The 12,695-nt window shown below is 27.1% G+C and overlaps 1 protein-coding gene across 1 annotated transcript; it reads right to left on the bottom strand.

Moving 5' to 3' along the window:
* Nucleotides 1-713: 713 nt before the first annotated feature.
* Nucleotides 714-11,864, bottom strand: LOC111037163 (chorion peroxidase-like). Its single transcript, XM_022319552.1, has 15 exons — nucleotides 11,752-11,864; nucleotides 7,603-7,749; nucleotides 6,729-6,805; nucleotides 6,110-6,203; nucleotides 5,648-6,039; nucleotides 4,866-5,039; nucleotides 4,369-4,447; nucleotides 4,053-4,198; nucleotides 3,679-3,920; nucleotides 3,069-3,201; nucleotides 2,733-2,970; nucleotides 1,771-1,863; nucleotides 1,539-1,708; nucleotides 1,336-1,444; nucleotides 714-1,109 (listed from the first exon to the last, which is right to left on the bottom strand). The coding sequence occupies exons 1-15, from the start codon at nucleotides 11,757-11,759 to the stop codon at nucleotides 1,031-1,033; spliced, it is 2,181 nt and encodes a 726-aa protein (XP_022175244.1). The 5' UTR covers nucleotides 11,760-11,864; the 3' UTR covers nucleotides 714-1,030.
* Between the last annotated feature and the right edge of the window lie 831 nt (nucleotides 11,865-12,695).

Below are 12,695 nucleotides of genomic sequence, written 5' to 3'. Positions count from 1 at the left end.
TGGGTCTATTTTTACAGCTCTCTTGTAAATCATAATAATATGAAAATCTTGAGTAATTGTCAAAATACAAGAGTGAGAACATCATAAGGGTATCCAGTTATTATAAGTCAAATTGTGAAATAGTGAAAGAAATGTGAAAGAAGTAGGTACATTGAGCAATGATTTTGATAAACAATTTTAAATTAACTTACTTGTATCCTTGAGACAGGTTAAGCGTTTTCTTTTTCTTTTTCAGGTGCGCTCCTTCACTCATCAGATCCTGTTTGAACTTCGGTTTAAGGCATTTTAAATGACTGCCTCGCTATTGATCATATGACAGTCATATTTTTAGACACGAAATTTTACTATAATACTATAAAGAAACAGTAAAAGCAAGGTCGTCTTGTGTGTAAATTTCATTTTTTATATAGTTTAGCTTAAAAAAATATATCGAATGAAAATAATAAATATCAACTATTACATAATTTATTTAAATACATTCATTTTCTTTACTTTTGTATTGTTATACCTACAATTTAACTGTTTTCAATTGTACACACTAACTACATAATACGATGAGATTTCATAGTAATATTATAACCTGCAATAAATAATCAATAAATAAAAAATGTATAATATATAATTGTTAAAAAACAATTGTACAAAAATAAAAATTGGTATTTATAATTTACACTTTGATTGGTTAACATGGAGTGAAAAAAAAAACAAGGAACTCGATGGTTAAACATTTATTAAAATACTAAAGTCAAGTACTTTCTAAATGATTTTGAGCTCAAATTGTATTTAATTAATTTAAGTAAAATGAACTCTCTATATTGGATTCAACACTTATTTATGTAATAAAAAAATAACAACAAAATTGTAGAAAAAAAAAATTAATGTCCGTGTGTTTATAAAATTACCAATACATACACAGTAAATAATCACTATAATCTGTCATCGATTTTTAAAAGCCAATCATAAGAATAATAAGCCATTCTGTATATAATGTAGTAGGTGGTATTTGATTAGAAGTGAACAAACTCATGTTTTACGATGTCGGAAAATCAGCCCATTTGTTCAAATTTAAAGATGGAATGATTCCACTGCGGCATGGTACTCGAGGGTTTCTAAACAAAAAATGTTTATAAGTTAATCAAGAAATTTGTGATTTCTTGGGTATAGTGTATTATCTACATTGGTAAAACAGTTTTCAATATAACATTCGTCGAAAAGCTGATAAACGAATTGTATTATATTAATTTATGTTTAAACAATGTGCAATGAACACCAGCTTAGTTAGAAGTATTTTTTTACAATTATTTTATAATATAAATGTATACACGCATTTCTTACATTTCGTGATCAGGCAGAACAATTGGCCACAACTGAATAGTGTCGATCAAATCGGTATTGTCACATAACACTCGAGCTAATCTGGTTTTTCGGATTTCACGAAGTTGATCTAAATGATATAAATCCGTGTTTTAATGATTATTTTTTAGATTCTTAGTGGACCAACGAAAACATTTGATGTATATACTTTTCTTTTAAAATACCTGGAGTAAACGAAGATGGTTGATTTGGCAGTTCGTACCAAAAACGATCACCTCTTCTGGCATAACTAAATTGAGTAGCTAAAATACAAGAAAATACAGGACCTGCCATGCTTCCGGGTAAAGGTTTTTCGGATACACCACCAGACCATAAATCTACATCTTCTGGAGAGCTGTAAGAAGACATTTAATTTAATAAATTATAACATTAAACTTTTTGGGAATTCTCTCTTACTCGTATATGGTCGAATATCGGTGAATAGTGGAGTTAGGCATGTCTCCTGATAAACTTTGGAATAAGTCCGATGCTGGTAGGCCACAGAATTTTCTAACACAAACATATATTTAAGTACATTAATTCAAAACAATTATTATTCCACAATGGTTAAAAGTTTAAAAAAAACGGAGACGTCTTCTGCTGTATATGATAGTTTTTGAATGTACCTTTCCATTAAGAAAGTCTCCGTATTTGATTTTGAATTTAATAGTAAATCATTGCATATATAAAAGAACCCCTACGCTTAGAACTAAGACTCCATTTCTAAAGATATTTTATAATTTACTTATGGATCTATTAGGCAGTTACATAATAAAGTTGCTAAGTTGAACTAATTTGTGAAAAACCTTAGAATGTACTATGTTAATATTAATACATTATTGTAATTAACTAAAAATTAATAACTAAGAAAGTTGTGAATATATTACCAGCATAAAATTAGCTTAAATATTTTAAAACTCTATTTGTATTTAATAATTATTATTAATTAATACAACCATTTAAGTCAAAATTACTTTGCACAAAATTATAAATGATTATTTTGAATTTATACAAATACAAATTTTTGAGGATTCTTGCGTTATATCATAAAATCAATAGAAAAAAACAGATAATGTCATTTAAAATGTCTTGAAATAGTTAAAAAAAAATCTAAATGTTTGGTAAAACTTTCTATCCCCTCGGAATCTAAAACAATGAATATGGACATATATATTTTCTTTGATAAATATAATTTATAATATTCAATAGCAAAAAATATTTTAAGTAAATGAGTAATAATATAGGAACTACCGCTGGCTTAAAAATTCAATATTTTAATTGAAGAACTTTTAAGTTGTGTAAGTCAAAATTATTTTAAAATAATTAATTAATATAGATTCAATGTCGTCTTCTTACACTAAAGTTATGTGATGACTAACCTGTATTCCATAAACCCAGGTAATCCAAAATCTCTGCCTCTTTGGATATTTAATGATACTAAATCTACTCCAAACCTATTACCCGGTTTCTTCAACAGCATGTTTGTAACTTCTTGTGTTACCGAATCGTCCATAGCCTGAGCAACTTGATTAGTCAAACCCATTATGTACTCGTCGAGAACTCCAGCTCTATACAAATCATATGGTCGGCGGATAAGATCGGACAATTTTTTAGAAGCTAAATGAACATGAATTAAAAATTGTTTAATACATTTATTCGTATTATAATGAACATATTTATTATTTATAAATGAATGTTGATTTGTTCTAATTTACCTATGAATTTGTGAGCTTTGCTCCATCTTTCAATCGAAGTGGGCAAAAATGTGTGACCGATTCTGAGAGCTGCTGCTGAAAACTCGGATAGAATGTTGGGGTTAACATTTGAGTCATAACCATCCCAATAGCCCTAAATAATAATTTACATTAACATTTGTAGTTAATTGTTTAAAAAATGTAGGTGTATTGTTTTATAAATATTAATTATGATAAAAATTAATAATTTAATGAGTTACACTTCATATTAGCTACTGGTAACCAGTAACACACAGTTAATATAAACATACCTAAAACTAAACATCAGAATAATTTAACTAAATGATAAACATTTGAATAAATAACCAATCTAATATTAAAATATTTAACTAATAAGTACTCAGAACCCTTTGATGCTGATCTAAAATGCTGTAATCTATATATAGTGGGTAATTTAACTTTTAAGTTCAATAATACCTACTGTTTTGAACTTTTAAATATTCATACTTTTAGTTTCATATAAAATGTGTTCCAAAGTGATAATGAGTTATTATTTATATAGTTTAAATAAACATTGTATTATTAAGTATTTAATTATTTTACCATTACTCTTATAAAATATTTAAATTACTTCTTTTTGTAAAAGGAGTCCAAATTTTTCCATCACCCCTTTTCCAAGCAATGTTGGCAAAAATTCGTTATAAGTTATGTGCTGAATTTCTGCTATGACGATCCGTCTAGATTCTTGGAAAATAGTTTCGTCATCCCAATGTGGATTGATTTTACCAAGTTCTTTTGCTATTCTATTATGTTCTCTTGCCCATATTATATGCATAGTAGCAAGTACCAGCTGTTCATTTACTCGGACTTCTCCTGAAAGTTAATTTTTTTATATATTATATTTAGTAACAATTGTAAATGTGTCCATTTATAATATGGATTACTCTTTACTTGCAAAACAATTAAATAATAATATACATTAAATAGTGATATAATTTGAAATACCGGCATCAAAACAATATTGCGAACGGTTCACCCTAGTACATCCTTCGTCGGGATCTTTAAGTCTCAAAGGCAACAAATCTTTTAGTCCGTGATCCATAAAAGCTGGGTTCATGCGAAGTAAACCAGCATAACCAGTTCTTAAATGTCTATAAGTAATCAAATACAGTTGAAATATTTGGCAAAAGTAATCAAAGATTTAATATAGTACAATAATGTTACATTGTTACATTAGTTTTTTATAATTTAATAATTGCTAACCTTTTACCTTAAAGTAAAAAATTAAGTGTATCAACATATTTTGTAACTTTTTAAGTACCTGGCATAATCTTCAGTTACGCTGTAAACCGTATTTGCATCAATTACACCTGTCAGCGTGTTGAATGGTACTCTTGAACCTAAAATAATATGACATCATTATAATGTTTTAACAAACAAAATTATGTGATAAAAGTAGTTATTAGTTCAAAGAACTTTCTAAGACACAATAATAATGTATATTATTACATTATTTTTATGTTCCCTATGAATGCATGACTATATTATGTTTTTATACCTTTCTGCAATTAACTTATACAAATGTCATAGGTTATTTTAATTATTTTACAAATAACTATACGTACCTATATATAATATATAAATATATATATATACGATTGAGCATATTATAATAATTAGTAAGTAATAACTAATTATCTATTACCAGGGTTCAAAAGAACTTATAAATATAAGTAGGTATTTTTTTAGGTTCATTTTTTATAAACATAAATAACCTAGGTATCAATAAAATGGTAACGGCGCAACATACTTCCTTACCTAAGCGACATCCTGGTCTTACAGATGGAAAAGCTCTTACAAAATCGATACATTTCACATTGAATTTACTGTAGAAATAATCATCGTCAGGAACAGGAATTTCATTGCAGTAAGGATGTTTTAAATGCGGAGGTCGATTACAGCACTCTTCTGGTTCATTCTTGGAAATTGGATCTAAAAAAAAATAATGTTCTTTTTAAAATGAACCTTCTTTTTGAAATTCCAAAAAGTTAATCATTATATGCGAACACTTTGAGCTTCCTATTCATCAGTATTCAAATCATTAGGTTCACTTAAAGCTACCTTTTTAAAGCCGTTTTATAAGTGGTGGTTATCCAGTATCCACACGATTTTACAATATTTTATAATTTCACGTTTATACTTATTATGCCATTTGATTTATTATTAGATATACTATAATTGTAAAATTATGAATAGGTTGTAATTATTAGTATCATCATTATTAACATATAATCATCATTATTATTTAATTTAAATATATTAGACTATACTTACTATTATTATAATTGATATAACATATAATAATAGTTGTTTAATTTATATTATTAAGCCCATAATGTTAGATTAAATTTAAAAAAGCAAAAACAAAAATTATACCGATAACTTATGACTTAGGTATATAGACTATGGACATCTTGTTTTAAATAATCTGAACATTTAAATAAATTTAACTAATACAACGACCCAATATTTGTAAAGTATCACGATTTTATCATAAGATAATATCCTCTGTGTAAAATATATTTAAGCCTATGACTTACCAGCGGGTGTTCCCATGAGTGTGAAATCGTGATCCATAAATTGACCAAAAGCGACTAACATCACTGTAGCTGCATGTTCGTGGTACCCCTCATCGGGATGCATTGTCCTGGAGACCACTCTGGCTAAAGGTAGTTCTCGGTTGTTGAGGCTGCTGACTTTTGGTCCACTCATGCCGTCAGAAAACAGGGGTCCGACCAGCCTGGAGAACGGCGTATTGCTAGCACCCCACGTCGGATGCTTGACGTTGTTACACAGACCGTCATATCTCCTGTACTTGCCCGGTCTACACTCGACGTTGGACAAAAAAGCTGGACACACCTCTCTGATCAAAGTTCTCGACGTGTCGATCTGAGGCAATCCTTTTTCTACTTCTTCGTACGAAAGTCCATAGCTGTAATATTGAAAGCGTAATGATGACGTTCACATCGGTCCTTTGCAATGCGTGTTTGGGTACACCTTACTTTTTAGTCAACTGTATGGATATGTCCAACAATAGTTCCCCGACGGATGCCAACTCCTGAGCCGTCCACTTCTCTTTATTTGTTTGTGCAACATCTGAAATAATCAAATATTTATTTAAATCGTCCTTCGGAATGATACGATGTAATTATATTGTTAATGTAATTTGTGATTGCATTATTAGAGGTCATGAGATGCAAATATCATTTGTCTATTATTTCATCTCCTTTCTACAAGCAATAGCCAGTATATTTAATATTTTGCAATATTTAAATGGATACAAAAAGTATTCGGATCCTCCAACAACAATGATCCAGTAAAACCGGTTGTGAAAACTGTAAATCCTTTCACCAATACTGATTATCATCTACCTGCAGTGGTGAAGTATTTAACTTTTTTTTTTGCAATTTTATTTCCGTTGAATTTTTCACTTAAAATCGATTAAACCAATTTCTACACAATAGCTGGTAGAGTTAATTTAAAGTGAGTTGCATATGTTTTTAGGAACTTCTAGACAATTATTTTTGTGTACACAATTTATCGCACTAGTATAAATCAATATTATTCTCCGAGTATAGGTATCTAATCATGGGTTTAGACATTGATTATGTTTATACTTACTTATTCTTTTTCTTGCATCTATATATGCTTGGTTGACTGCTTCGTACGTGATACATTGACCTGGTAGACCAAAACCACTTGAATATTAAAAAAATAAATGGATTACAAATCATTAATTTGTATTCGTTTTTATATATTGAATTTATAATGTTCACATTGTATTAACGAAAACTTTAAGAACGCGTTAACATGTTGATATTTTAAATGACTTTTGTAATTTTTATTGTTTTTAATTTTTTTATTGTTGATTTATTTTAATAATTTTTATTTTATAATTGTTAATTAATTATAAATTTGTACTTCAATAAATTACAAATTAAATTAAATTAATATTATTTATATGAACTGGATTTGTGATATTGTGGTTCTGTTATCCTAAATGTTATAACTTGTTAGTTATAATATATAGACTATTCAATAATATATAGGTACTTCGTACTAATACATTTCTTTCTATAAGTATTTATTATATTTATTTTGAAAATTGAAACTCAAAAATATTTATATTATTACAAATTAATAGCAACCAACATTATTTAATGTAATTTATTTATTGTATACATTTCAGTTGTGCATGCAATATTTAATATCTATAAGTATATACTATATATTTACATATAAAGACCATATTCGTTTTTTTTTTGTTTCGCAGTATAAATAATTGTGTTGCAACATTAAATTATGTAACTTAACTCAATATTCTAAGTTTAGGTGAGTTATAGATATGTATTCACATTTATATAGAATCTAGTTTCCTTATATGGAATAAAATAAGCAGAATACATAAGATTATGTAGATTTAACTTGATTAATTATTGGTTAACATATTTTAATATGAAAATAATTTAAAATTATAAATAATATTTATACTTACAGTGGACCACCTCTTAATGTATTGGTATTAAAATCAAAGAAACTAGTCCTTCCCGAACCAGTTAGTTGGAGTGCACATTCGCCATCTACAGATTGAGTTTTTCCGAAAGTGCATATTGTCAGTATTGAACTGACAATTATAAATACTCTAAAACAAATTATTATAAAAATTTGAAAAATTAAAATTGTATTTTTTTGTTGTACAATATAAATTAACTACTTTTATACGCGTACCCAACTTACTAAGATATTATAGGATATTAAATATGCATATTTATAAATTTAAATTTAGAACTTAAATCAATCTTATAAAGCAATATGTAATCTTTATAATGTTTGTGAAAAACTTTTTTTATGTAATTAATACTAATTTGTTTTAATCATTTATACTGTGCAAGTAAGATTGGCTAATAATTTTGAAACGCAAAAATGTCACAATTGTGAATTGCCTAAATATTACATTTTTATAATTTAAAGAATGACCAGCGACCACAACGGTTTATAATTAAAATTAACTCAAGTAGCTACAATTAATGATAAAACAATTTTTATAATACTGGTGTATAAATATAATATATTATATGATATTATATTATATTTATACACCAGAACAGAATAGTTGCACTCCCAACTAATGTAATCCAATTTGTTTTATTTGAACCAGCCATTTTATTTTTCTTTGGTGGCATAAGTTGTATAGCCAAAGTGAACGGAGAAACATTTTTTTTTTTAATCGATATGATTTTTTTTATTGATTTTCTAAAATAATCATCTTGTGATAAAATGTTTACATACGTCACATCTTTGTATTTAATTTATTTATTCAGAATAATCAATACAATAATTATCAATATAATACTATATAAAGACCTACAAAATACGTAGATTTTCAAATTATAAAAATAAAATTTAATAATAATTTAATAATAACTTTTATACAATGCATATTTGGAAAATGACAACCTGCCTTTTTTTATTTCTAGTGTATAAATTAATTAGTTTCCTGCATAAATGATTTATCTTTAATTCACAACATGATTCGAATATGCGGATATTATTATAGCTAACCAAACTGTTGACCAACTCAAGACTTCACAAAAATTGATAAAATAGGCGTTTAAAAAAATATCAAATAGTTTTGTTGGAAATGATTTCTCTGCAATGAAAATTTTAAAAATTAAATTCCGAATTTCATAGATGTTAATTCGTTGACACTCGTCGTCTTTACGGTGCCTTACTAATAGATAATGTTATGTTTATGGCATCAATTAAATAACTATACTTTACACATCTTCCGTTACCAATTAGGTATGTGCGTCGTCATCCAATAGGTTAGGTTAGAATTTTTAGATTTAAATCGTTTAACGGTAGATGTACCTAGTTTGAATAAATGGTTTTAGAGAAAACTCCAAGCTAAAAATTACGTAAATGTTTAGATTAAATTTGTTATCAAGATTTTATACAACCGATTTACGTAGCAAGAATATATTATTAATACGAACAATTATATTGTGTTTTCGGCTCACCCACACTTTCACTAACATCTGAACAATATTAATATTATGCTTGCCATCATGCGGGGATTTATTTAAATATCATGGTCACAATTTCTATAGTATATAATTTCATGTGCATTAAGCACTTAATGATGAGTAGTTTAATAGTAAATAATAAAAACGTTTTACTGTAAACAAATTGAGTGTTGAAATGTTACTAGTTTGAGCGAAAATACAATCCTAATGCAGCGAATGTGGTTGTGTACTGAATATCCATTATATCATTATTTAATAATAATTTCCATAAAAATGATTACATTAAATACTTATTACATAATAGTAAAAAAATAAAATGAAGATAGGATTGGCAAAAAGGTTTCTTAAAATGTAAATAGAAAAATCACGACATAGGTACTATATTTTTCTGATAATTCGTGATAATTTGTTAAACTTATGTTGTAAATTCTTAATAATAAACCTTCACATTTTTTACGTAATTGGTGAAACATTAAAAAAATAATAAAAATAGCTATTGAATAACGATTTTATAATATATTATTATTAGGCTTGAATGATTAAATATTTGAATCAATAGATAAAACGGATTTTAAACTTATTAGTAAGGCTCGGGACTTCTAGGAGTTTGCATGTTTTTAAATAATCATTAAAAACATAGCTAAGTAAAATAGAAATTTGTTTCATAGCATTACAAGTTAATATTTAAAATTTATAGTTGCATATTTTGCATATTTGACCATATTTCATTTATAAGTGCATATTTGACCATTTTTCATTTTATTAGTGCATGTTTGACAACATTATTTATACGAGAAGTGAGTTTTTAGTTTTATAAAAAAATTGTATTTTAAATAGATTTCCTGGACCGGATATAAATATTCAAAAATTAATGTTTGCGTTTTTCTTGCCTATCATTATAACTGTATTGTTATTTATCGGTATAACACACTCGTGATTCCCGATAGGCGATAAGCCGATAATGATACCAAAAAACTATGACTAGTTGTAGATAGAGGCCAAACGATCCCCTGAATAGCAAGAGTTGACAGTTGGTGTCGTGCGTTCTTCGCATTTTGGTTTCGTGAAGTGTTTTTTCTTTCGAGTGAGCCCATAATAAAATAATTAAAAATGCCTAAACCAAAACCTTATGATCGGCTTAACGATTTTGTAAAAGAATATCATTTTTTTTAAATGCATATTTTTAATAGCATATTTATTGATTCTTTAGGGCATAAATGCTTGCATATTTTAAGGTTTTTAAAGGCATGAAGTCCCTAGCCCTACTTATTAGTATAAAAATAATAACACACAATGCCATGCCAAATGTAATTGACCATCAGCAGAGAAAGTAGGCACCCAATAGAAATTATGTTTTTTTATTATCATAGAGTCATATGGTGAAATACTTTATTCTATATCATATTTTCAGATTTATTCTTTTAATAATATACCTTCTTTTAGCTTTCCAAAAATTCGTTTTCACACGAAACCCCATCATATTATGTCAGTTGGCAAATGATTATATCACATTACCTACTTACACAGTTACGCCCAAAACATACCAATTTTTTCGGAATTATAATATATTCTTATTTACAGGTACTTAATATTAACACATTTAATTATTGGATTTTAAATATTAATTCGATACCGACATCTACTCCTGTTGGAAAATGTTTTCATAATATATGTTTTTAATATTAAAAATTGTCACTTTGTTGTTTTAAATGTATTGTATTTCATAGTAAAAATTCTCTTTTAAATAATAGTGTACAAGGCACTCAATAAATATGAGGCTGTAAGATAATTCTCTAAAATGTAGTTAAATTAAAAAATATGCCTAGTCTTTAATAATAATAATATACTGTTTATAATATAAAAAATATACATTTTTTTTTAATTATACTATAAAATATTTTGTTTACCTAACCTACAATTTTTTTTTTTAATAATGAGTGAAAAATACAATTTGATGCATTCATGGTTCTCCGTAAATTATTTATAACGTTAATTATTATTTCATTGACCAAAAAATAATTTTAAATTCATACAAGCACCATGATCGGAAGTATTATTATTATACCTTATCGGCAGAATTGCATCGAGTTATAACCATTAAGATTTTAGGGTTTAATGGAAATAGTCTAATACACGTAGCTATACGGTACGAATACGAATTAAAATATACTTAACGAATATATGTGGAGAATATCGACGTACTTTACATTATATTATACACTTAAATTTAGGTTTTGCAATCATTTTTTATGAATATTTCTAACTATATTTTTACTTCAATTTACACATGAGTAAAAAATCACGTGAGTATACCTAATTGTTTTTTTTTTAAATTAAATTTAAACAACCTAATCAACAAAAAAATTATCTGAAAATCATTTTGTTTCAAAACCGAAGAAGGAATTTACCATGAGTATACCTATACTGTTTTTCATAAAATTGGTAAAAATAAACTTTTAATTTAAAAAATAATCATTATCGCAATTCGCAATCAAATATGAGAACATTTTTCAATACAAATTCATAATTTATTTTTATGAAAGTTAAATTTTAATTTTAAACTGTATGTTTTCCATTACTGTTATTATTGTTAAAACAAATTTAGCACTTGAACTTACCTATCCATCAAAGCGATTTCCTACTGCACTGTGCACGTGTATTTACTATTACGCATAAGAAACATGTGAGTACAATACTAGAAACAGTCTCGATGACCCCTTTTTTCACAAAAATTTCCCCTACCCAATTTACATATATGACTGTAAAAATACAAGATGCCTTTCACTATAGTCAAGGACAACTCGGAAAATGTATGGCGTCACACCGGTAAAGTGCATAATCTAAGTAAAAAATCACGCTCGGAAATCGCATCAGCAAAAGCAGATTGTTTCATATGCACCCATTCCACGTCCTTTTTCAAACCATAGGTACAAATACAAAATACAAATCTATTAATTTCTATCAAGTTAAGCTATTCCGGATCGTTAACTTGGAATATGAATAGACGGTATACTTGATCGCCCATTATAAAATATGGTCTTGAAAAAAAGTCTAACAGCAAATATTATCGTATACAAATTTAAATTTGGAGAAAAGGCATATTATAACGTGATAAATCACACATACTATACGACTGCTGCGAGCTGTATCTACCTATTAATAATTAATACCTATCATTTAAAAATATTTTCTTGCTATTTCTATTCTCTTTTCAAATATTGAAAAAAGTATACCTATATATATTTAATTATATTTTCAAAAATAAAAATAGGTGCATTGTTCATATGGATGCATATAGTGTATAGAATATTACTATTCAATTAGTAGTCAGCGGAGAAAGTAAATGGTTTTTTTTCTTCTTCGAGTTATCCAGTTATATAGCGAATAACGTTATTATACTATTATACAATACACTCTGCTAAAATCTCTGAAACCATATTAAGCAGCGATATAAATATATTATTTATGACTAAAAATAAAAGATGCCTTTCACCGTATGTATTGTAACCGAAGACGATATTCGGAAAATATATGATTTCGCGCATCATCGGAAGACGGTATG

Source organism: Myzus persicae, unplaced genomic scaffold (assembly GCF_001856785.1).
Source record: "Myzus persicae strain clone G006 unplaced genomic scaffold, MPER_G0061.0, whole genome shotgun sequence".
In the NCBI taxonomy this organism is placed as follows: Eukaryota; Metazoa; Arthropoda; class Insecta; order Hemiptera; family Aphididae; genus Myzus; species Myzus persicae.
Note: the sequence above shows the minus strand (reverse complement) of the source record. Positions and strands in the feature narration are given on the sequence as shown.